The 27057-nt window shown below is 40.9% G+C and overlaps 1 protein-coding gene and 1 long non-coding RNA gene across 4 annotated transcripts in view; one reads left to right on the top strand and one right to left on the bottom strand.

The window, feature by feature from the left end:
* MAPRE2 (microtubule associated protein RP/EB family member 2) overlaps positions 1-27057 on the bottom strand; it is a 138703-nt gene that overhangs the window by 30552 nt on the left and 81094 nt on the right. For all 3 annotated transcript variants that reach the window (XM_032467245.1, XM_006183395.3, XM_006183394.3), the window contains 2 exons: positions 6763-6908; positions 4028-4241 (listed from right to left, as the gene is read on the bottom strand). In XM_032467245.1, the coding sequence (XP_032323136.1) occupies positions 4028-4241; positions 6763-6908 (360 nt within the window). The remainder of the gene's footprint in view (positions 1-4027; positions 4242-6762; positions 6909-27057) is intronic.
* On the top strand, positions 166-26200 carry LOC116659558. The gene is made up of 3 exons (XR_004314920.1): positions 166-240; positions 16107-16114; positions 26190-26200. It is a non-coding gene; the product is annotated as an uncharacterized LOC116659558 (long non-coding RNA).

Below are 27057 nucleotides of genomic sequence, written 5' to 3'. Positions count from 1 at the left end.
TGCTATCAGTGTATTCCTTTCCATAACAGGGTACGTGCTGAGAAACGATATCCCCATGTTTGTTGTAATTATGTCCAAATTAAGAAAGAGCAAATAAAGGGGATCAAGAAATACAAATTTTCAGTTAAAACAAATTAGTCACGGGGATGTAAAGTACAGCAGGGGGAATATACTAAATAGTACTGTATCAACTCTGTAAGGTGCCGGTGGTAACTAGACTTACTGTGATGATTTCGCAATGTATAGAAGTGCTGAATCCATGATCCAGCAATCCCACTCCTGGGCATGTATCAGAGGGAACTCTAACTTGAAAAGATACATGCACCCCCATGTTCACAGCAGCACTATTTACAATAGCCAAGACATGGAAGCAACCTAAATGTCCGTCGACAGATGACTGGATAAAGAAGATGTGGTGTAGTTATACAAAATGGAATGTTACTTAGCCATTAAAAAAAAGAAGAATAAAATAATGCCATTTGCAACAACATGGGTGGACCTGGAGATTGTCATACTAAGTGAAGTAAGCCAGAAAGAGAAAGAAAAATACCATATGTTATGACTTACATGTGGAATCTTAAAAAAAAAAAAAAAGACACAAATGAACTTATTTACAAAACAGAAACAGACTCACAGACATAGTAAACAAACATGTTTACCAGGGAGGAAGAAGGGGTGGGAAGGGATAAACTGGGAATTTGAGATTTGCAGATACTAACTACTATATATAAAATAGATAAACAACAAGGTCCTACTGTTTAGCACAGGGAACTATATTCAATACCTTGTAATAGCCTATAATGAAAAAGAATATGAAAAGGAATATATATACACACACACAACTGAATCACTATTCTGTACACCAGAAATGAACATATTATAAATCAACTATACTTCTGTTAAAAAAGGAAATGCCAAATCAATATGTTGCACAGCTGAAACTAACAGAATGTATGTCAGACATACAATGTATATAATTATAAATGTATTATAATGTATGCAAGACAGCAATTGAAAAAAAACAGAAAAATATAAATAAATAAATTAAATAAATAAGAAAGAGCAAATAGATTTTGGATAAGAATTCTAGGCACTCTTCCTCATGTTAAGAATACAGTGCATGAATTTTATAGCACAGATTTTACACCTGTTCTGACTTTCAGATGACATTTTGGTTTACATTTTCTTGGCTGTATTCCCAAGTGTTAGATACATGACCTCTAGAAAAAAATGAAGTCTCACTGTATATTTATAGGAGCTTTCTCCTATTATAGCTTTTAAAACAATGTTCTACATGTGATGTATACCTTCCTATAACTTTTTTCACAGCACAGTTTTACTGTCCCACAATGTTCACAAGTCAGAACATATTTCATACAAAAGGGTATGGCCGGTTTGACTCCTGAAAATATCCCTTCTTCTTGATGACGACCAATGAAGCAAACGTGGTCAAGACCAGGAACACAAGCCTTAGGAATACTGCCTTCCGGAGCATTAAAACCCAAATTTATCATCTGCTGACTTTAATGTGTTTCCTGAGCTTTGACACCCGAGAGGTTAAGCTCTGGAAACAATATATTTCTCATCCGGGTTCACAGACATTCTATCAAAATGGCACAAGTTTCTCTGTGGCTTCTGTGAAAGACAGATGAGGGAATTCCTGGAACACGAGGCCAAGGCGGTGTAATGACAGTTCAGTTTGGGGGAGCAGAATTGTCGGTGCTGATTTAAGGACACGTTATGACTATGGAAGAAAGCTGTTCTGAGGCCTGTGCGATTCCACTGCAGAAAACTTGAAAAGGGGGCAGCTGGGTTTCCAGATCAGTCCGTACATCATTAAGGGCTATGGAAACAGACCTTCAGGGGAGAGGTGCCAGCCACCCTTGGTTTTCTCATCCTCTGGTCCCCCCACTCATCTGACCACCGACTCCCCAACCTGGGAGAAACACACCGCCCCTCCTCTCTGTCCTAGTCTGAGAATAATGACAGTTTCTGACAAAAGTTGAAGGCCAATTTGAACTGCCATACATTTTTGTTCCCCAGACTCCTCGTGGCTTAATTTTTACCCAACCTCTTCCCGGCACTTCTGTGCCAAAGCAGTCAGCAGTCCCTTTCGTCTCTCCCCCTCTCCCCATGCCTTTGACCCTGTCTCCTCTCCAGCTTCAGGGTCATGCTCCACCAGTTTTCCCCTCCCTTTCCCTATTTTCAATGATTCCTTTCTCAGGGACCTGTCTTCCCATCTTCCAAACCTGCACATGGTGCCTCGTCCTAAAAGCAAACAAAATCCAGTCAAGGACTAGCCCATTCTCCTCCCAGTCTTACTGCCTGGAGCTGCTGTCGGCTTCTTCCCGACATGGACAAAACCTTTTTATTTTCCTCCCCTTTTTTCCCGACTGATTGGTTGAAGGTGAATCTCCTCTCCCATGTCCCTTTCGCATCTGCCGTGTCTGCCCTGGTTAAGCTGCCGCAGTCTAGGTGTGCCGTTCAACAGACCCGTTCTCTAAAGGACTAGCCGTCACCTCCCAGGAGGCAGGTTTCTTCGGCCAATTTTCCTGTTTGATCCCCCCCCCCCCACAATTACTATTCAGTGCTGTTGGTGATTCCTCTTTTCTAGAAATGCCCTACTGTTTGTTCTCTGATGTTGAACTTTCCTGATTTTTTCCCTGATGTTCCTTCTAAGCTTCCTCTTTTCCCCTCTTGCCTCTTAAATGTATGTGTTCCCAAAGAACTGTGCTGAGTCTGTTTCACTGACGCTTATTTATGCTATGGCTTCAGAGTCGGATTTTGAAGCTGTCTCAATCTCCTTCCTCCCATTCCTCAACCCACTCTTGGCCCCATCATTCCACTGAGTGACCCCCAAGTTGAAAAATCCAAAGGACTCTTCCAGCCCTCCTTTTTCTTGACTTCTCAGCAGATTTAACTGTGGACCGTTCTGCTCCATTCCTCTCGATTCCCTGATACATCACTCCTGCATGTCTTTCCATCTTTCTGGCATCTTCCTTGCTCCTAGGCGAGTCCTTCCTTTTCTGCCCAAATAGTAAACGTTCAAGCTCCTCAGAGACTCTGTCTTCCCACTCAGAACTCGCTTCCAGCCTCAATCACCTGGATATGGAAGACTCCCAAATGCTGACCTCCCACCGACACTTCGAGTTCCAGACACATGTACGCACTGTTCAGTATCAGTCCTGTAATAACCATTTCTAATCATTCTGATCGGAGGTTGGGCATACATAAGGAATTGGTATTATTTACACAACTAAGGTTATTAATTTAACAAGCATGGAACACTAGTTTTTAGAACAGAAACAAACGGTTTCCAAGGATTTCACTGTTCTAACTGTCCAGTACCACAGCTGGTGTTTATAATAATGACCTTCATTTTACAAGAACACATTCTGCTTGGTAAAGTCTGTTTTTTATGGCAAGAACATTTATATTTTAGAAAGATTTTTATCCAAAATAGTTAAAAAATTTTTTCTTAAGTTTTTGGTATTTATCCACAATGATGTAACCTTTGGACGAAAATTGGATAAGTGAGGTCCTGCTGAATGTCCCACAAAAATTGGCACTGCCTGTACAGGAGACCGGATGGATATTTCCTGAATTTCCTTTGAAGGATTACAGATGATTATCCCTATTTAAGAGTGTAAATCGGTTCATATTCTACTCTGTACTGCCAGCCATCAAGCAGTAAAAATATTTCACTCAGAATTTCAGCAGACTACTTGAAGTTTGTCAGAAAAAAATACAAAAAAAGAGATCTATCCCTCAAGTATTATTTTAACATACAGCTTCATATATGATATAAAGTGGACGGCTCTACCTTTTTAACAGTTTAAATCCTGATCATTAGACTTTTAACAGATGGGTCACTGCTGGGAAGATAAATGTGGTCAGACAGACAACAATAAAAATCGTCCAGAGGCTTTACAATGCTGACTGCTGGGAAGAATCCATCAAACACAGTAAAACACAGGAGGGCCTAAGCCGTTTTCTACAATGACAGTGACTTGAGGATTTCACGCACCTGCGGTGGGGGAGTTTGCGTGGTGAGATTTCTTGGGCAGGTTGAAGATCTGTTCGCCGGGGTCGGGAGGAGGAATTGCATCTTGCCCTTGTCGTGCTTCTACGGGGTCATACTCCTTCCCGTCGTAGTTAGCATCGTAGAACTTCTTAAACCACTGAATAAAATCCAGGTTGTCCTGGAAACGCCCCTTCACTAGCTTCTCCACTGGAATTACCTGCGATGTAAAAGCAGCGTGTGAGGCACCACCCCCAGGTGTGTTTGCGTTTAATACCACTGAAGCGCTCCCCAAATCTACTTCCTGCGTGTCTGTAGTTCACGCCTGCCTGGCCTCTCCCCCAGCATCTTAGCCAGGGTATTCTAGAATTCATGTATTTTTCAAGTATAACAGAAAAATTAAATTAAAACATTGTAGTTGGTTCTCTTAGACTATTTAATACTTTTAATACAAAGCAAGTAATACCCTCAGCTGTCAAGAGGGAGGCTGACCCTCTTCATAGAATTTTTTTTTTCATAGAATGTTTATTGCCAAAGCACCCTCCCTTAAAAACATGGATCTGGGATGCCGTGCTGTTTCAAGAGTGATGGGTTTTCCTTATTTCTTTGTAACACTCAGTCCAGTTACACTGGGATAAGCTCTTAAAAGGACTGTAGCCACTAGAGACTGTGAATGAATAAAGACTTAAAACCAACGCAAACACATACTAATCTAACTGGTTCATATGAAACAAAATGGGCTTTTTTACAATGTAGAGACCAGCATAAAAACACCTAACCACAGCACAGGGCCCGGCAGCTCATGGGCTGCACAAAACTGGTGTGCCATGGGGTGTGGAGGAAGGGAAACGGAGTCTGATTAGGGGAGTCACAGAAGGCATTCAGGTGGAGGGCGCGCTGGGCATCAACTTCTGAGCCGAGAATCTCATAACCTTTCCTCCTGGCAGCCTAAAGAGCCAGTCGGCGTTCCCTTTAGAGGTCTTTTCATCGTACTAAATATTTTCATGTTTTCTGATTTGCAAGTTTGGTTTCTGCTGATATTGTTTCAGAAAGCGCCTTCTTAGAGCAGACGGCCCCTTGATTCACATGCCGCTATACTCTGCCTTCTGCCAAACGTGAAAGTTTGTAAACAGTTTTAGATGAGGATGCTACATTAGCCGATCAAAGCAGGCACTTCCTTCTGCTGACTTCATTTTGCATCCCGTATCAAAAGGAAAGTTCCAGGGTCCTAAGTTCAAAATCTTAAATGACAAGAAAATCATCTGCCCAGAAGCTTCCCACGTGCTGTCACAGGCTATAACAAACATGAACAGGGACCACTTTCTCTATACCAGGACCTTTGGGTAGAATTATCGCATATTAAGCTAGAGAGGCCAACAAAGGTCACCAAGGTCAGTGTCCCTCCAGTACCAGAATTTTATCTTCAACATTTCTAACAATGGCTAACCCACTCCCTGTGTGCATACTTCTATGGAGATATAGAGCCCCCGACTTGGTTACACAGCAAGTTCTATCAGTAAACTTACGAATGGATGTTTCTTTTCTTTTTGATGTAGAAGCGTGTATAGAGAAATGATATAGAAACATACAGAGAAGTGATGTGGCTCTTAAGCAAAGGGAACCTACACAGCCCTGGTTCTGGATAAATAAGGAAGGAGCCGACTGGAAATTAACCACAGCAGAGGACATAAAGTTGAAAAGGATCAAAAGGTTAAAATGTTAAAGAGAACACGTTTCGAAATAAAAATCCTGAGAAAGTGAGCAGCCAAGAGTTTTTTAATATTTTGATGAGAATGCTTTGATTTAGGAAGATATTAATTGCATTACATTAAAAAAATATATACAGTTCAGCACACCTCTCTTTTCCTTTAACCTCTATATATATAACCCAATATTTATTTTTTTTATTTCCATGGCTTATTTATTGCTACTATTCATGCAAAGAAAAGTATTCCATTTCTCCCTTGCTTGTTTTTCTCTTTTCTCCTATTCAAAATGCATTTCTTTTCAACATATCTCCTTCAAGAGCTATATCCTAAATAAAGACTATGAATTTATTATGTATTTTAAGAGCAGGAAACATGCAGAGACTGAATGGGCTTCAGCAATAGTCCTTTATGGAGGGAAAAAAGGACTCTAGTCTAACTCCATCTGTATCACTCTAGGACAAAATTATAAAATTCAAGGGAGGGAAAAGAACATTTTACAGACACCAAGTGAGAATCTGAGTGTATACACTGGACACTGACACGCAGTCCCTCATTTTAACTTCATAACCACAAGGAAGGGGGTTTTAGTCCCATTTTACAGATGAGTAAACGCAGACTCGAAGAATTTAAATAACTTGTACAAGTCATAATGCTGGGATTCAAACCCATGCCATTTCTACTGTAATACACCATTTCTTCAAATAAACAAAACACACAAAGAACCACAGTGGCATCTGGCAAACAAAAATTTCTCAGCTGTAATGCTAATATGGAATAACAACATTTTAACATTCATCATTTCTGTTAGTTTTTAGTCCAATGGCTACAAGTTTAGAAAACTCATTAAATAAAAACCTCATCCAAATATGGGAAGCGAGGGTTGATGCTTTATACTATGTATAGAACCCAACCTACTGTGGCGATAACCAGATATATCCCATTGATAACGTTTTTGGATTTTTTGTATTTCTGCATGAAAACAGTTTTAAGCAAAGACAACACATTTCATGGAGGTAGAAGCTAGTCTCCTACCTTATCCACGTTCATTCGCTTAAACGACGCTTGCAGAAGCTTAAAGTTGTGAATATACTCGTGCTCCAACTTTGCTTGAAATTTTACTTTCTTCAAACTGATGCAGCCTGGAAAGAGCATGTCCATGAACTGGCAGTAGGCGGCTCCTGGAAAGAGACAAGAACAGGGATGGTGTTGAGTGTGGCTGCACCACGTGTGGCTGAGGATTGCCTGCTGGGCAGGAGGGAGCTCTCAGCCCTCAGCCCTCCTGGCCACGTGTGCTCCCCTCCTCAGCGCATTTACACCTCCTTGTCCAGCAGGGCTGGGCGCTGGAGGGCAAGGACAGTGCCTCCATGCAGTTCCTGCCACATCGCCATCCCTAACCACTGTAGGACTGACACTGTTCACCAGAGCATCACCAGATTCCACGAACAATGAACAGAACTTCATTCTTTAACACCAAGGAAATCAGGGTGAAGAACAACTCTTCTTAACTTCTAGCAGAAAAAAAAAGGAACACATTTTCCTTTCCATTGAGCTGCTTCCCACTCCAAATCATTAAAACATTAAGAGAAAAAGAGCAGAAAATGTCAACATGAGAAAACTACAAAAGTTCTCATGAAATATGGAGCTCAAAAAAAAAAAAAAACCACGTATGCCGCCCAAGCTGTTTTATATCCATCTTGCAAAATGACTTAGGTGAAACTAACTAAACTTTCTATTACCAAAAACAGTTCTATACCAATTTAATTCCAGTCCAGAGCAATGGGGTTCCTATATTAACGTGAAGGCTGGAGACATGGAGGTTCTGAAACTTATGGAAGTTCAGAGCCATGCCATTTATGACTGAGAAATAAAAATAACAGAAATGTTCAATGAGTTCCCCAAGGAAATGGTCATAGGAAAGGGACATTATTAGTTAAATCTTTCATACACACACACACACACACATATGTGTGTGTGTGTGTGTGTGTATGTGTGTGAGGAACTCTTACATCATGACAATTTCAACTAGAAAACCCCAGAAAGATCATACATACTGATTCATATCTTCTTAATAGTAAAGACTAAAGGCATTTAGAAAAAGAAACTTAAAACCAGAATAATTTTCCTTTGACAAGGAAGAAAAGCAATTCAGTGGTAAGACTGGGAACAAAAGGCCATTTTTGTGTTCTCTTTCCTTCTTCGCGTCTTCATACCTCTCGGTCTGTTTCTGTAATGTGCCAATGACATGCCTTTCTGAACATAGAGGGCTCCCCTCCGTTCTTACGGTATCAAGTGGTATCTGTGAGAAATCTTTCATTCCATTCAGACGACCCACCTTTACATATGAAGAACCCACTCGGTCCTTATGTCAAATAGATGTCGAGCATCCTTGACTGAGATAGGAACCCAAAAGAGGGAAGATATCAAGGAGGTAAGGGCTGCTAGAACAGGAAATGGTGGGGCAACTCACTGTTTGTAGGGAAGAGCATAAAGTGATGAAATACAGGCCACAATAAATATCACCCCCAGACTCTTGGCATCTACGATGCTTCCCTTAGATGCCAATACCCTGAGTACAAACTGGTACTTTTGCAGTCAAGCAGATGGGTTCTCTTAAAAACAAGACAAAATAAAGCACACCAAAACAAAAAACACTGGGGGAGGTAAGAGAAGCATCATGATCCTGGGGTGGGGGGTGCATTCTCATAGTCATCCAATTATTCAGACCCTCCTTTTGAAGTGCTACCAGTCGGCACCAATTCTAACAGCCACTTCATATTATTTTTTTTTTTTAAAGATGGGAGTGTCTAAACACAACTGTCTCATCACCTGCTCTCAAGAGTTACTTTCACTTTTGCAATGTTTAGCATAAAATTTAATTATGCAGACACTGATATCTGTGTATTCTTATAAACCCAGCAACCAAATCACTCACCTTCTAAATTTAAAAAGGAAAAACAGCTTTTGAAAAAAAAAATTAAATAGGGAGTGAAGGAAGGAATGAAAAATCATCTCTGGTCTCACCATCTAGAGAAAACCACTGTTAATATTCTAGCATATACCTTTTTTTTTTTTTTTAAATTTAACAGAGCATGATTCCCTTTCCAGATTATTAAATATTCTCTACTGACATTTTTAATGGCCTTCTGATTTTTATATCACGCTTAGCAACTTTCCCAAACCAAGATTACATAAATATTCATGTGCATTTTCTTTAAGTACTTTTATGGTCTCAAGTTTCACATTTACATTCTGAATCCATGTGGAATTTATTTTGGTCTGTGATGTAAAGGATGGTTCTAATTTTAGTTATTCCAAATGTTAGTGGAAATGTCATTTTTGGCTCCCCAGCATTTGGACACCTTCCCTTCTGGGTTGATGCAACAGGGCCCTGCCTCCCACCACGGTACGAAGGTGGGCAGACATCCCTTTCCCCACCCCCAGCAGTAAAGATACAGGCCTGTGACCGAGGCTCTGCCTGTGGATGCTCCTGCCTGGGTCTCAGAATCTTCACAGAGTGACTGAACCACGCAAGGACCATTCGAATTTGGTCATGGTGTCAGTGGTGGGATCTCACGTCCCATAGCAGCTTCAGCAGCACGGCAGCATCCTAACCATCCTCTCCAGTGGCTCGAGGGGGGCCCTATTCCTAGCTTCTTAGCATCTCTTGGTTGCTGGCATCTTCTGAACTTGGATTCCCACTGCCTCTGAGCTGCCCAATATCCCTTCTGTAAACGTGTCTCTGCTTAAACATGCCAGAATTATTTTCTGCGATTTTCAACCCCAAATACGGACTGAGAAAGTTAGCTACGTGTTGAACACCACCATTTCATAAATAATCTGTAGTTTTCCCACTGAGGAATCACTCTGTTTACTATCTATGACTTCCCTAATACATGCAATTGAGGTTGCTTTTTAGACTTGAATTTCTTTCTTTTTGCGGGGGTAGGGGTCTGTCCCCATGACAGTTTCACATTCTTTATTACTGAAATACTATAATACTACTATCTGTAGAATAATTTCTCCTTTCTTTTTCCTCAGATTTTCTTAAATGTTGGCATGCATTTAATTCTTCCTGTTATATTCTTGAATTTGTCATTCATGGCATATAGAAAACAATTTTCTTTAAAAATTAGTCATTTATTTACTATGTAATAACAGAACTTTACTGAGATATAATTCACATACCATAAAGTTCAATCTTTTAAAGTATACAGTTCAGTGATTTTTAATAGAGTCACAGAATCATGCATCCATCAGCACTAATTCCAGAGGAATCAGATTACCTCCAATTAGAGGAATTAGATTAGAATTAGGAATTAGAGGACTTTTCATCACCCCCCAACCCAAACCTACACCCATTAGAAGTCGCTCTAGATTCTCTTCTTTCCTCAAGCCCTGGTAACCGCTAGTCTATCTTGTCTATGGATTTGCCTTTTCTGAACATTTCATATAAATGCAATCATATAATACATGGTGTTTGTGTCTGGTTTCACTCATTTAGCAAAATCTTTCCAAGGTTCAGCCATGTTGTGGCATGGACCAGAACTTTATATTCCTTTTTATGGCTGAGTAATACTCCATTGTATGAAAACACCACATTTTATTGATCCACTCTGCAGTCAACAAACATTTGGGTTGTTTTCACTTTGGGGCTATTATGAGCAATGCTGCTACAAATATTCACGTACAAGATTTTGTGTGAGCATTTGTTTTCAGTCCTCTTGGGAAACACCTAGGAGTTGAATATGGTATCTCTGTGTTTAACATTTTGAGGAACTGCCAAACTGTTTTCCAAAGCAAGTGCACCATATAACATTTCCACCAGCAATGTATGAGGGTTCCAATTTCTCCACATCTTCACCAATGCTCACTGTCTTTTCGGTTCTAGCCATCCTACTGGGTGTAAACTTTGATTTGATTTCCCTAGGCTAATGATGTAGAACATCTTTTTCATATGCTTTTTGGCCATTTGTGTATCTCCCTTGGAGACATATGTATGCAAATACTTTGCCCATTTTTAAATTGGGTTAAATGCCTTTTTACTGTGAGTTGTTAAGAGTTCTTTCTACATTTCAGATATAAATCTCTTATCAGATATCTGATTTGTAAGTATTTCTTCCCATTTCTGTGGACTTTTTCTTGATGGTATTTTTTGAAGCACAAAATTTTAATAAACTACAATTTATTTTTTCTTTTGTTACTTGGCTTTTGTCTTATCTAAAAAAATCACTACTTAATCTAAATGCATAATAATTTACACATACCTTTCTTCTAAAAGTTGTATTTTTAATTCTTACATTTAGGGCAATGACCCATTTTCAATTATTTCTTGTATATGGTGTGAGGTTTGGGTTCAAACTTCATTATTTTACATGTGACCATTCAGTTGTCCCAGCAGTATCTAATTATTTTGGCACTGTTGTTGGAATCAATTAAGTATACATATATGGCTTTATTTCTTGACTCTCAGTTCTGTCCCATGTCTACATCTAGTAGCACACTGTGTCTTGATTACTGCAGGGTTGTGGTCAGTTTTGAAATCAAAAGTAGAAGTCCTCCAACTTTGTTCTTCCTTTTCAAGATTGTTTCAGCTATTCTGAGTCCCATGCAGTTATCTATTAATCTTAGAATCAGCTCGTCAATTTGTGTAAAAAGGTGGCTAAGATTTGATAGGGACTGAATTGAATCTGGAGTTTAACTTGGGGTACTGTCATCTTAACAGTATTAAGTTTTCTAATCCACTACCATGAGATGTCTTTCTGCTTATTTACATTCCTCCAATGATATTTTAAAGTTTTTAGTATATAAGCCTTACACTTATTGGTTAGATTTACTGCTTAACTCACTTATTAGTTAAAGTAGTTTTTTTTTGTTGTTGTTGTTGGTTTCTCAGGGGTTTTTTTACATACAAGATCATGACATCTGCAAACAGAGATAGTTTTCCTTCTTCCTTTCCACACTGAATGCCTCATTTTGTTTTCTTGCCCAACTGCCCTGGCTAGAACCTCTAGTACAATGTTGAATAGAAGTGCTGGGAATGAGCATCCTGTCTTGTTCCTGGTCTTCGGGGGAAAGCATCTAATTAATCACTGCTGAGGATGATACTAGCTACAGGCTTTTCATAGACAGCATTATCAGAATGAGGAAGTTCCCCTCCAGTCCTAGTGTTTTTATCATGAAAGGGTATTGGATTTTGTCAAATGCTTTTTTTTTACATCCACTGAGATTATCATGGGGCTTTTGTCCTTTATTCTATTACTGCGGTGTATTACACTGGTGCTTTTCCTATGTTACGACAACCTTGTATTAATCCCATTTGATCATGGTGTATAATCCTTTTTATATGTTGTTGGATTTATTCCACTGGTATTTCGCTGAGGATTTCTGAGTCTAGTATTCATAAGGGATACTGGTCTATAGTTATCTTATGTCATCTTTGTTTGGTTTTGCTATCAAAGTAATACTTGATCTCATGGAATGAGCTGGGAAGTGTTCCCCCCTCTTTTACTTTCTGGGAGAGTTTGTAAAGGATTGGTGTTAATTTTTTGTTAAATATTTGGTAGAATTCACCATTAAGTCTCCTGGGCCTGGGCTTTTCTTTGTGAAATTAAAAAAAAAATACTTATTTAATTTCTTGTTATATAGGTCTATTCAGAACTTCTATTTTTAAGTTTTAGTAGTTTATATTTTTCTAGGTGTTCAATTTCATCTAGATTGCTGAAAACTACTGATTTTTAAACATTTATTTTTATTGTTATACAGTTATTACTCATGCATTCTAATAAATTTTCAGTTACTTCTCTTTGGTTTTCTAGGGAGAAATCAATGCATAAAATGCATCTGTTGTACCATATATACATAAGGAATATAAAAGATAGATATCAATCATCTTTTTAATTACCATGGAGAGCATAAAATGTTTTCCTCCTTTGATTAACATGATCAATCACTGTCATTGATTTCCTAACGTTGAATCACCTTTGCATTCCTGGACTAAGTCTTACTTGGTTTTCACTACAGTGCTGGTTTAGATTCACAAACTTGTAAGTTAGACTGTGTGCAACATTTTTTGTGTACTTTTGTCTTATTTTCTTATGGTTCTTTTAAATTTAAAAAATAAATTAAAAATATGGGACACCTTCCATATTTTTTTGAGGGTCTAAAAGCTTGAGCACTAAAGTTAAATAAAAAAAAAAGATTCAGTTAGAATCCAAACTGCACCATTTGCTACCTATGTCCTGGGCTTTCCACACCTTCCCCATGCATTTCAGAGCCATGTGAGCATCAAATAAGCTGATTTTTTTCCCCAATAAATAATGAAGAAAGGGTAGATCACATTAGTATTTCCAGTAAGTGACTGTATGATCATTTAGGTATAAAATCGTATGTCGTATTTTCTAGAATCAAAGGAGCCCCTGAGAATTTTTAAGAAATATCTTATTGACTTTGGGAACTATGTTAAAGATCATCTGTTTCTTGTTGCCTCCAGGTATGTCCATTTGGGCATTTTCAACTTCTGTTCCCCAAATCTCTAGTGCTTAAAAGAGACATCGTGAAAAGGATAACTTGACACTAACTGCTGCTACTAAGAACATCATCAGGAGTTTTTGTTGGGGCAGGAAACCACACTCAGGCCTCAGCTGAACAAGGCTGCTGCGTTCGGATTCCCATCAAAGGCTGACCCTCCACGTGTATTCTGGATCTCACCTCTTCTCACCTTCTCGTTGATTTCACCCCTGCAACTATCCTCACAGTCTCTTGCAATGGCACTTTCTCTCTGTACAGACTATTTTTAATGTGTGCAAACAGGCTCTAATATCATTTGACTTTGACGAAATAAGAAAAAACAAACTTCCTTAATTCCACATGACCCGTTCGCTACTGTGCCATGTATCTCCTCCTGTGCACAGCAAAACTTGCCAAAACTGTCTCTGTTTCTACTGTTTCAACCACCATTCAGGCCAATTCAAATTGTCTTTCAGTCTCACCATGTTCTGGTCAAGGCCATCAGTAGTTTCTGTTCCTGAATTTAACAGTCACTTTTCTCTCTCTTTTCTTTTCTTTCTCCCTTTTTTTTTTTTTTTTTTTTGGTGGGGAGAGATAATTAGATTTGTTTATTTACTTATGCTTAGAGGAGGTACTGGGGATTGAACCCAGGACCTTGTGCATGCTAAGCTAATGCTCTACAACTTGAGCTATATACATCCTCTCCCCCAACAGTCACTTTTCTTTTTTCATCCAACTCAACCTCTGAATAGTATTTGGCTGTAATGACCACTCCTTTCTTCTTGAAATTCTGTATTTTATTCCTTAAGTAGACAAAATGGGTACCAACTAACTTGAAAATTCAGGAATCACTGCCATTGCCCTGGAAGTCTGGCCAGCCGCAAATCAGAATGCTCCTCATTGGCAGGTGTACAGATTTTGGGGTCATTTCATTAATCTTACAATCATGTGGCCTGCGTTGTGCACAGATCCCATTTTCATCAAACTGTTCCAAGGTTACCATTATCTAGATCATGAACCACCCCTCTTGCTAAGGATACTACAGGGGTTCCTGTGAAACCACTGCAAAGTCCAAACTCCTTCCCTCGCCTGCAGTGTCCTGTGACCAGGCCTCTGTCCACCTCTCCCTGGCCTCATTTCCCCTTAGGAAGCTCCTGTCACACGGTCTTCCTTGTTACCTCATTTGCCACCTGCTATTTAGATCGGGGCGCCGCATCACCTCCTCAGAGAGGCACTCCCAACCATGCCATCTAAAGTGACCCTCCGGTCACTCCATGTTCTGTGTCTGCTGACTGTTGGTTTGTGGTTGACACCCACCCTCCTCAAGAGAGTTTGCACCTAATCTATCTTGGTCCCCTTTGTACCCAAGCCCAGAACACAGGACCTGGCACAGTGTGGGCTTCAAAAAGTAGCTTGTTAATGAACTAAGCTCTCAGGGTGTAGCAGTTGAACCACAAACCAAACCAAACCAAACCACCTGGTAAATAATAAAATTCTAACATTACCTAAGTCCCAAATAAGAGGCACTGCCAGAAGAGTTGCTCTGTCTTCTCTTAAGAATTAATGGGGTATATGTACATTAAAAGCAAAACAAAACCAAAACCTAACCAAAACAGAGCCACTCTGGGTATCAGTCTACAGAAAAGTGAAAGATAAGCTTCAAAAGGCTAAATATTAGATATCATACCAAGGCAAAAGCAATCCAAGAGATTACTTGTGATGGACTATGCCTGTAAGCCTGTCCGCGCAAGGTGCTACTGAAGGCCAACAAGGTGCTGGAAATTATCCGCAAATCAGTAGAAAAAAGGGAGACATTCTGTCTGTGTGTAGTGCCGTGCGTGGCCCACACCAATGGCCTTGAGAGTGGTTTCAGCTGTTCTATATCCAAAGCAACATTATGGAGCTGAAAGTTTGGGGACAGAAATCCAAAATGCACAGATGGTGCACTGGATGAAGGCAGAACCAAAAATGAATATCTGTACGAAAAAGATCAGAGGATATATGATTTAAGTCACTGAAATCATGAAAAGCATGAGAAGATATAGTCTCAGTTTCACCAGACCGCAGGACTTCAATAGCAGAATATCAAGGAAAACTGACATTTTAAAAAGGAAATTTTCAGATAAAAAGGACATGATTTAATAATAACGAATTTATGGATTATATTATGCCAAGAAATATGAGAAATGAACATACCTACCATTTGTGTAAAATCTGTTAAAGCTCTCATATCTATTTTTAACATTCTGAAACCCACAGTGGAAAGTCCTTTTAATTATCAACACTCTATTTTACAGGTTTGGGAATAAGGCTCAGAAAGTCATTCAGCTAATAAGTAACAAAAGTGGGATTTACACTCCGTTCTAAAAATTTTTCTCTTCTTCTCTATGCTGCTTCTAGGAATTAAACAATTTTAAAGTTTCAAAGAGTTCAGAAAATTTTCTAGATGAAAATTCTGTAAGGAGTCACACAGGAAACTTCAAGAGAACATGTGAACCTTTCAGACTGACGGGAGGGGCATCAGACCAGTTCCTATTCATAGCAGACTCCTGGGCTGGACAGACAGCTCATTGATCTGCCCTAATATCACGATTTTATATGAGTATATATACTCATAATACATATACATATAGTGTACATATATGTAAATAAATTCAGGAATTTTGTCTCTACATAATAGCTCATTGCTGACAAGATCTCACAGTACCTGCCACAGACTCTGTAGAGAAGACATCAAGCTATTTTGGGTTCTGCCACGAACAGCTCCTCAAAACTGCCCACCTGATTTTCTCACAGAAATGTCTGTGTCACTGCGGTATTTAGTTACAACTTTCCACCTTCCCACACTCTTACCTGGTACTGACGAAGAGTCAGAAGAGTGACAACTGCTATCTACTGGACATATCTATGTAATTATATCTTTTAAAAACAAAAAACCTTAAGTATAGTCAGTTTACAATGTGTCAATCAATTATACCTTTTATTACAGAAATCATTACAGGTAATTGCTCTGTAAAAAAAAAAAAAAAAGCTTATTCTCTCAAGCTAGTATCAATGGGGATGAGGGGAGGGGGCGAGGGTGGGGAGGATAAAGGACCAGACTGTTAGTCCTTGGATCTAAGCCTCAATCATCTTGAACAGTCTATGGCACGTCATCACACCCTTCTAAGCCAGAAGTATTCCTGTCTGCAAAATGTCCGATCTGGACAGATCTCTACACTCTAAAATTAGATGATTCTCTAATTTGTAGTCCTTCACCGACTTCTCTTTCAAGGGATACTTGATATTTCTGCTAATTAAGAGATGACAATGTGTTTCATCCTCATATGACTAAGACTTTCGCCAGCGTTCTCGCTTGCAGCCATCGCCGACGTTCGCGCGGTTGCTATGGGAGACGGAAGTGCACAGCCGCACCTGGAGGGGCGCTCCCGGGAGCAGCCGCTCACGCCCTCCCCAGATTCCAGTCCTGGGAATCCCATCTTCCAGGCGCTCCTTTTTGAGCTCCTGGTATTGATATTCTCAGCAACAAAACTGTATTTTCTGTCATCTTCAGCAACTGACTATTAAAGATCTTTCCTGGTAGAATATTGTTCTTACACAATGATCACTCCAGCTCTGTTTTCGCATTCAGTTCCGTCTTTCCTTGAACTGATCCCACGGCAGAGTGGCATCTGTTACCAAAGCTCAAGCCTCATGCTGAAGGCAGTGTTCCCCTTTGGGAAATCAAGGCTTCCTAACAAGAAAAGTGAGGCTTACGTATTTCCAGTACGTTAGCAGGAATCTTTCTACCTACGCAAACACGAGGCTTGAAGAGCTTCATGGCAACTGTGAAATAATGCTTTGGAATACTAACATTTTAAAGGAATTTAAAAATCCCCAACTTCAGCTGCATTTTTCTAATCCAACAAAAATAGGCTGAAATTAGCAGGAGCTATGTGCTGTTTTCATAGCATCTTTCACATTCCTGGCATGAACAGCAGCTTGATAGCTTCAGTTACCACAATATTGTTTCACTCTGTGAAAGCAGACTTAGGACACTGTCTACTTCACCTGCCCCGAGTCACAAATGCAAAAATAAAGATGCGGAATTGAGAAATCTGGTTTCCACGAGTTCAGAACACGTTCCTTGGAATTCCCACAGTCCTCAGCTGAGCTTCCCGCTCCTTCCCGCTGCTTGGAGTTATGTCAGAAAATTTTAATTCCTATTTTAAATAAGTCTCAAAGACAAATAGCTTTCAAACTGATTCCGTGAAGAGGAAACGGAGTAAGAACCAGCGGGAAGATTTCAACTCCCGCAGACACAGACAGAGAAGGCTTCTGTGAGTTATGCCGAGTGCTGAAAGCACCCCGTCCCTGCCCTTCTCCACAGCCAGAGGAAGCTGTCAAAGGACATTCTCATCTCGCTTTCTTTTATAGAAAAAGAAATAAGCCAGCAATCATTATTTCGGCAGATGGATTTCTAAGAGTATCAGCAGATATATTAAAAAGCCTTGTCAAACCACGTGGTTGGGCTCTCATCTGATACATGGCCTCAAGTTTTTACTCATTCATGTGGTGTAAAACCTTTGTCCGAATCTTATAAGGCTGCAGAAAATTGCAGTTAAAGCTGTGAAAGTTCTCTGTTCGTGACCTGCCTGAACAATGTTAAAAGTGAGACCTGCCATACAGAAAACTGATCCGATATTAAGATCACTGTACCAAGTTGGTTTAAAAGTGCTTCTTCATCAAAAAATCATGGAATGAGGACTGTTCTTTATCTTTTAATACGAAATTTCAACAGTAATAATCAAGGGCTATTTGGTATATAGATTCAGATTTAGGTACTCATTTTTTTTAAAGTAAATTTTTAGAGAAATAATTAGATTATAACAGGTAGAAATACATAATGCACAGAAGGGGACTGGTATTTTAAGAGTGGTATTTGTGAAAATAATTTTCATAGAAATTAACTGTAACTCTATCTGAGTTGAAAACTAGAATGCAAAGAATGCTAGAAAGTGTAACTGAACTATTTACAGTGGTTTTCATCAGCAAAATCATAATTACCCTGCAACTACAATCCTGCATTTGAATGTCTTTGGGAAAAATATAGAACTCCATATCTGCCTATTGATACAGGAAAAGATTCAACCAACTGAAACAAAGAAATGGAAGGTGCAAAATCACCTTGTAGTTTTGAAACAGTTTCTTTTCACCCGCTCACTGACAACCCAGAGCCGGGCACTTGGTTTCACTTTTAGTTTCTAACATCAGTGATTTCCTTTAAGGTAATGTGCTCACCAGATCTTACCAAAACAAGCTGTCTGACACACGCAGCTTAGTACAGTTAAGGTTTGGCTTCTACGTGGGAATCAGGAAGGAAGGAAGGGGGAGAGGGACTTGGAGCACAGGCAGGAATGGTGCGCGGGACAAAATGTCACTGGCTTGCAGGGAGTCTGATATTGAAACTGGCAGCAAGACTTCCCGAAGGCTGAAGTCCGAGAATAGAGCTGAAGTTAGAACTTTGCATCCAGGCAGAAGAGGAAAGGAGGCACAAAAAGCCTTTATTACGGATGAAAAACGTGTTAGAGAGGTACATATGAAACCCATTCTGAAGGGGTCAGTTTTCTCAGTAGGGTCATCAAAATAGAAAGTTCGTAACGCTGCACTACCAGAGGATACTGTGTGTTTTCACACATTTGTTTATATTACCTCCTCTACTTTAATGGACAAAAAGCGTTTTTTAAAAAATTACTGAAATCAAATGATTGACTACGTAAAAAGGCAAGATTTAAACTATGAAAAGCTTGAGGAGGAGGTAAGGATCTGAGAAGAGAGGACATTTCCTATTTAACTTCTGTGGTCATAGGCTAAAGAAATGCCTGTCTGTAGATGGCTAAGAGGTGTGTCACTTGGTTTATTAATCAATGAAAAACCAGTAATCCAACAAATAGTTAGGAGGAATATGATTTTACTCTTAAAGAACCCGAGGAATTTAGTTTTGAGAGACCCAGAGAAACACACATGGAAGAAACTAGCAAAAGTACAAAACAACTCTAACTGTTAAACTATATGATAGACAGACAGAAATACAAAAGGAGTGAGTTCAAAAATTCTGCCTAGTAGACACCCACCAAGAGAGTAATCAATATCAAATAGATAAAGTCAAGTCGCACTTGCATGGTCCTTGCCTCATGGAGCATGACCTCTCATGTTGAAGCCATGGGTACTGAAGGACCCCAGGACTTTGGAGAGTTGTTGACGGGGACCAGGAAGCCTGCGGGGGAGGTGGCACTGGAGCTGGCCCTCAGAGGAGACATTCCAAGCAAAAATAGCGAATGACAGCATCTGGGGAAAGATGAGGTAGGGCAAACACAGGCTCTGGGTAGAGGAGTAATGGGGGCAGATGCTGGAAAGATGGGTTGCAGGCAGACTGCTCAAGGCTTTAAAAGCCAGCAAAAGCAGCAGCTTCGTTTAATTTGGTAGGTAGCAGAGAACCAGTGCTTGTTTCTGGGTGTAAGTGTCTTTAGAGGAGAATACCTAAATCGTGCCATTTTTTAAGTTCCGATTTTAAGAACCTATCTAATTTAGGGGCAAATGAGATTAAAGATAAGAAACCTAAAGCTTATAAACTTTCCCCAGTTTCTCAGGGACTTTCTACTAAATCACTGCTCATATCATTGTATTAACAGTTTCACACGCCAGGGCACTGGGTGAACTCCTGGTATCGCAGCGGATGAGGCAGCTTTCAGTACAGTGTAAGATGCAGCGGAATGAACTGCCCAGCACAGACATGCAGTCCATCTCAACACAATGCACACTCGCTCAGGCTGCTTTTTCATGGGTGAAAGTCACTGGGACTGGGGACTGGGAGCTGCAGGGTTCTTCCCAGATCTAAGCCATGTCACCTGCTCTCCAAGGCTTGCAGGGAGGGCTCCTTCCTGACTGCCACTCCCCCTCCACTCCAGTCCACCAGCTCTCACCCGTATCAATACCAGTAACACCTCCCACTTTCCAGAGGTGAGCAGTCTCTTAGCCCCCAGTCCTGAGAAGAGGCCTAGGGGGCCAGAGGAAGCCCCCGGCCATTACAGAGGAACCACCACATACCATTCATACCAACTGCGATACCCAAGACAATATTTTTTTATAATAAATTGCTTCTTGTATATTTCACAGGTTAATCCCAGAACATTTTGCTTTTCTAAGCACAATTCTAGTATGAGGAGGAACCCAAATTTGTATGAGGAATATGTAAGTATTTACTTCTGAGATTCAATCATATGACCACAGAAGTAGAAAAAAATTGAATTTAACTTTAATTAAAAAAAAAGCAGGAAAGGATTGTTTTTAAACACTGACTTTAAATACAATTATGTGTAATTTTAAAGCTGTCATACAAATTGTCACACGAATGTCATCGAAAAGAAGAGAAAAGTGGAGAAATGACCCTCCTTATGCAGCATGTTAACAGACACTGCAGGAAAGTGTGCTGTCATGAGTTCCACATTTCTATGCTTCTTATTGTCCAATAGTTTGGTCATAAAAGCTTATGAGTGTTAATACTTGGGTAAGAACAAACTCTTGCAAGGGAGGGGACAAAGAAAGAGGGGTAACTTGTAATCTGCCTGCATTACATAATGGTTACAGGGTGGAGGAAAACCAATCTGAGGAGTGTTAGTTTATTAAGAGCTGCCAAGCAATTCAATTAGTGTGTCCAGGTGTGTAATTCTAACATGACCAAACATTTCACAGTGACTTCTGACACTCCTTTTTTTTTTTTTTAAATAGTGTCTACATGTCTGATAAACTGTAAATTCAGGAAAAAATGAGTTAGAAAGAAAGATTTTCCTTTGAAGACCAGTAGAACTTGAAGATGCCTGGCTTGATCATCTTAGCTGTGTAGAAACTGCATGGCCTCCTAATGTTTCTACTGTTCAGAGCAGCGACCACCCACTAGTGTTAGAATGCCATCCGATGGTGACACAGGCCATGTGACACAGCTTCTGTCCAGGGCCCCTTGTTCCACCTCTGCTTCAAGGTGAAGCTGAGGAAAAGGAACTTGAATGTTCCGGATACAAATGTATCAAGGAGAACTTCAGCAAGTAAAGGAATGGGCCCTTCCTAGGTGCAGCCTGCATTGCCTTCTGTATACAGTTGTATCCTCAGATCCCAGCCCGCCTTCCGACACATGGCAGGAACTCAACTGACCACCTGCTGACTTCAGCAATACATAAAGCGATATGTAAGAGCATCAGCAAATATCTCAACAGTACCTTTACTCAAAATCTCTGGCTTTCTCTCCTCAGCTGGAATCTTAATCCTAATTAAAAACCTAGGCTGGAGAGCATTTCAGTGAAACTCTATTTCATAAATATTTATTGGCCAGCCACTAAACTTGCATGGCTGCTTGGCCAGAGACCCAAGAAGCTTCTCTGGACCGAAATAATCTTCCTTTTCTTTGAATTCTACAGCGTTTATTACCTGAACCTTTACTGTCCCTCGTCCGCCGCCTTGAATCCTAATTTATGTGTCAGTCTTCTGCATGCATGGACGTGCATAAAACCCTGCACCTCCCCTCTGCAGCCACTCTGTTCCCACTGCAAAATTAACCATTTGATTACAATGGCTACGTGAGCCCAGCCGCGGCTGGGCTTGCATTTTCATTAGCTGTCTCTCTTAGCCGATTGGTGGGAAGCTCTTTAACACTGGGGATGGCGTCTAATCCCTCCTCCTACTGTGACTGCAAGCCATTGGCAGCTCTAGAATTTCTCTACAGAAAAGGTTTAGGAGCTGCCGCCTGGCTGCAGCGGGCAAACTGATACGGTACTAAGGGGACAGAACTGGACGGGAGATGGATGACTATTCTTAAATGTTGCACTAGCCTGTCCCTTCATACAAGACTAAGAGAACATCAGTTTCTCCTATTAAAAGAGTTGGAGAAGTACTGACAGAGGCTCTTAGCACAGCTACAGCAATACAGGTTTACTGAACTGAATTAAATACGTGGAAAACAGATTCTTTGATGCATAAATCCTCTGGGGGACCAAGCTTGTCACAACATTATTCTAGAAGATGTTCTTTTGTCTCAAGAGCATAGGAATAGAGCAGATGAGGATGCTGAGTCTTCTCAGCCAAGCTTATTAAAACAAGCCTGGGTTCAACGCGAGGAAAGGGCCACATTTGGGGGATTCAAATGGAAGATGGCGCACATGTGTGCCTGTGTGGGTCTCTAAGGAGGCATGGCTCTGGTTACTGTTCTGCTGGCCAGGGGTTCTTCTGAGAGGACCGAATAGCTGCAGGCGGCAAAATTTCAGAGCCAATTCGTCTGGCTTGGAAGACAAGGGAGTTCAGAGCAGGAGAGGGGGCAAGGAGAGCAGGCGGCAGGGTGGGGAGCCCCTCTCCCCACCCGCTCTCAGCAGGTGGGGGGGAGAAGAATCATGTTAAGACCAGGAGCAACTGCCTGTGTTTCTGTTAGTGTAAGACAGTTCTCGACGATGCGCCACCAGGTCACAGCATGTCATCAGTAGAATTACCAGACATGCCTTATTTCCTCAGTTAGTCATTTAAAGCGTGGGGATACGGACTTCTTTTCTAAGTCCTCTGTTCCTAGAGGGCTCCTGACAAATGGATACGGAAGAAATGAGCAGCACACACAGTGTGCCCTCCACCACATTCAGAGTGCACACACACACACATACACAGGAGTGCACAGGGCTATGATCCAAGGAGGCCCCAGTTCTAGCATCAGCTGTGAACACTTGGCTTTTCTGGCTTTTTATCCTCTTATATGAAACAGGAATAAAAAAAGTCCTATTTGTCTTCTGCCTACGGTTGTGGTAAGAATTAAAATAAACAATAGACTTTTAAAAAGCACGATGAAAATGGTTAAGAATGGCACATACAAGTTGACGCCTTAGGACATCATTTTGCCCCTGAAATTTAAAACCAGGAATTACGTGGCTGGTTGAAATAATCGGAGCTACAAAAATGAATAGGATTGGCTGGGACTTTTTCAGATGTGAAATAGGAATCTCCAAAATGCACGCTTTCGATTCAAAGGGCAAAGAACTAGAGAGCAAAATGAGGTCCTTGGCCTCTCACTTACAGAGAAAGGGTATGACCACGTTCCGAAGATCCTCCAGTTTATCTGTCAAAAAACATTTGAGGGTTTCTCCAGTCCCTAAGTCTCTCCCCAGATAAACATATGAGATGCTTAAGTAATCACAAATTCATGTATAAAAGGAAATGACTATTTCCCTCCATTTCTACTCTTTCTGTTAAAGTCTTTAGATTTAATCTCAAGAGGAGAAAAGGAAAGGAAAAATGGCAATGTGAATACAGAATAATGTTTCCTAAGGAATATACCCATCACGTAAAGTAACTGACATCTTTAGGAAAATCAAATTAACTTACAGTATATTGGAACATACAGTTTTTTTTTTCCCTGTTAAGATACTTGTTTACAGATCTTGCTGAATGATTTCAAAGTAAACACATCATCATCTGCTAAGCATCTTATCCTAAAGCAAGGACAAAATCAAGGAGAAGAGGCTCTAAAGGTCTTTGAAATTAGAATTGCAAATTACAAAACCCACCATGTCCTTGCGTTCCGGCCCTATGCTTCCCACACCCCTTCACGGAGATTTCTGGGGCCATGGAGTCAGGGCTACAGGCACAAAGCTAAGGAGTCAGTGCTGTGGATTCGAAGGTTCATTCCTTGGTCTAAGCCCCAGACTGTCATCGGCATCTCCTTCATCTCCTGGATCCACCCTGTGCTTCTTCTGATGACCTGCCCGTGGTACAACAGTTCTCATTTCTAGATTCACAACCATGGACCCAATGATGGTTTCTGAGCAGGAAAAGCCCAGCAGTCTTACTCACAGCAGACCAGAAGGAACAGAACCTGAACCCAAGGGGAAGTTGCATGATAAGGAGTTTATGAATTAGTGATGTACTTACCAAGAACCCTGGAGACTGCATTCATCTATGACATCTGGGAATCTTCCCAGATAAGAGAAAACAGAGATGAAAGTCTAGGATTTAATTAAGTGTACTTCTTTGTACAAATGCCTACAATTATTACATTTTGCGATTTTACTGAGAATTCTCAAAGGCAATCGTTATTCAAAATTTCTAGTAATATGTCATGCTTCACTCCTCTTAAGGCACTGCATTAAGTTCATTGTGATTACATGTTCCTTGATTTTTTTGGTTAGTGTATATAGGTGGATATACATATATCCAGGTGATTTGTTTTCCCTAACTGTTTTACTTCCCTTAGTTTACGGTGTTCATCACTACCTAGGAGGGACTCCAGTAGAAACAGTTAAGACCAGAAAGAACGCATCTGTAGGTCTGTCCCTCTGGAAAATACCACACGGAGTTGCCCGACACCCGTGCAGTTAGAGACCTGAGCAGTTTACCACTGAAGACTGACTTTATGGAACTGAAAATATTTGCTGTGTTTCTCCCAAAGAAATGAGCAAGTCTCTGGTTTCCTGAGACTATCCCAGATGTATGCACAGTTGCTTCAAACAAGTAGAGTAAAAACAATTTTCACATACTCATATGATGAGATCATGAGGAAAAAACTCTCCATTTCTCTTAGAGAAAACAACATGTTTCATGCATTTAAGGGCTGTACCTAATAAAACACATTATCCTTCGCTGCTCACCCCACGTGACTCAAGAGGGAGGACTTCTGAGCTGTTTCCCAAACTGTGACCATTCTAAGTCATCCAGGCAGCACCCGCCCCCTCCCGCAGAATCTGAAGGTGTTTCTCCAGATGCCCTGTGTCGCCCCCATCTCTCCATTGCAAGCTCAAAGCTCTTCCAGAACAGAACTTACCATGGTGTGCTCTCTGGTGCTTTACAGGACAGTGCCCTGCTGTCCGGAACTCTTAGAGGACAACGACTCCATCTTATTTATCCAGGTCCCCAGGGCCTGGTCCAAAGACGGGCTCAAAACGTGTGCGTCAAATAAAACGAAACTGATTATCAGCACTGAATACACGAATGAGACAGATGAAGATATGGTTGATTGCTTTCAGTATCAGTATGTATACGTGTGTGTGTATCAATACGTATGTCATCCATCTAGGGAAAATTTATAGGGGCAGTTTGATAAATGAAGGTGAATGCATACACTTTTCCCCACGATGCATGACATCTACTAGCATTACAAAATGCAGGAAACAAACAAACAAAAAAGTCCAGCAAAAACAAAAACACCAACTTACGCTATTTTTGGTAACAAAGTAACAAATAGATGTAAACACACCATTTAGAAGGAAAAACACTGTATTCCATACTGTGCTCAAAAAATAATCTCGCTTTCAACCCGCACTTAGTTGAGACAAGGAGTGTATTACCCACTGCAGCGGCTGAACCCGAGGCTGGACCTCCCCCGGACCCCTGCCCTTAGCCAGCTCACTTTTTGCCCCCTTGCTCTTTCATTATTTGGTTTGCTGAGACTCAGTAACTGATTTTAAAATTAACTTCAGCCAAATAAAGGGAGGGCAAAACTGTCAGCCAAAACCCCCAAAGCCCCACCTCTCTGCATAATACATCACAAATATAAATGTTCCATTATAATACAGTTCCATCTGCAACAACAGTAACACAATCCAAGATGACTTAGCTTTCTTAAGGCAAATAACAGCCTATGATTTTATAAAGCTAAGCAAGCTCTGGCACTAACAGACACTGACAGAATATCCTTACTTGGTTTCAGTTCAAGAGAGCCCAACAGGAGAAGGCGGACTAAATTTAGACTCTGCGCTGATTTCATCACTAACCTGTCCTCCTGACAGAGGTCCCTGCGGACAGAAGGAAGAAGGCACAGGGGACACCATACTGGGGGGTGGGGGGGATCAACCTATTTAAGACGCACAGATTGCAGCCCAAAACGGCCACAAAGACTGCACTGCTGGGCTCAGAACCCCTGTGCTGCAGGTCCCCGGCACGGCTGACAGCCACACGTCTGTGAACCCTGCGCTGTTACTGTAAAGTCCCGCCCCTTCCAGGACCCATCAAGGACTCAGAATTCTAAATGCGACTGCAGTACGACCAGCTGGATGCAGAAGCTTTCCTGGAAGAAGAAAACACCAAAAACCTGATCCAAGAAACAGCCTGAGACAATCTGTAGAAGCACAAAATGAAACTGAATCAAATCCTGATCATTTTTGTCTTTTTGTTTTTAATGCTAATCAAGAGGATACCTAAATTTTCCACTCTAAAAAATGGTTTAATTCAAACTAGATTTTATTCAAATACTAACACACTCAGGAAAATGACTGAGCAGTTAAGCAGGGCCGTGACAGTACAGGCAGAGCCGGCCTGACACGTGGACGGCATCTCAGCACCTGTAAGGAGTCGGGGGTTTGCTTGTCCCGAGGAGGGAGTGAGGAGGAGGAAAGGAACGTGGCGGAGAGAGGAAAGGGTGGTCTGCACTAGACTTTGGAGGCGTGGGAGGGTCACTCGCCAGGTGCTCGCTGGCCCAGTGCTGGCAGTGACCCAGCAGTGGCCCCAACAGCTCTGTTGCTTACATCCCAGAATAGGGGAGAGGCCTGAGACACAGAAAAACAGGTGTCAGAAGAAAGTTTCAAAGGAAATTTGTACATTAGAGGAGGGGGTGAGTGGTGAAGAGGAAAAGGAAAGATGCGTCCCTTCCCCTCCCATCAAACTCCCCGCCTCATTTCTCCTCATCTCTCTCCAGACCGTCCACTAGCTTTTCATCATCTCCAATATGGTACCTCGAGTTGCTAAAGCTGATTTATAAGAGATTCTTAGCATCATGCTGCCCATTCTCTCTCTCTTGAATACCTTATAAAATGTCTAGTA

Source organism: Camelus ferus, chromosome 24, assembly GCF_009834535.1.
Source record: "Camelus ferus isolate YT-003-E chromosome 24, BCGSAC_Cfer_1.0, whole genome shotgun sequence".
Classification (NCBI taxonomy): Eukaryota; Metazoa; Chordata; class Mammalia; order Artiodactyla; family Camelidae; genus Camelus; species Camelus ferus.
Note: the sequence above shows the minus strand (reverse complement) of the source record. Positions and strands in the feature narration are given on the sequence as shown.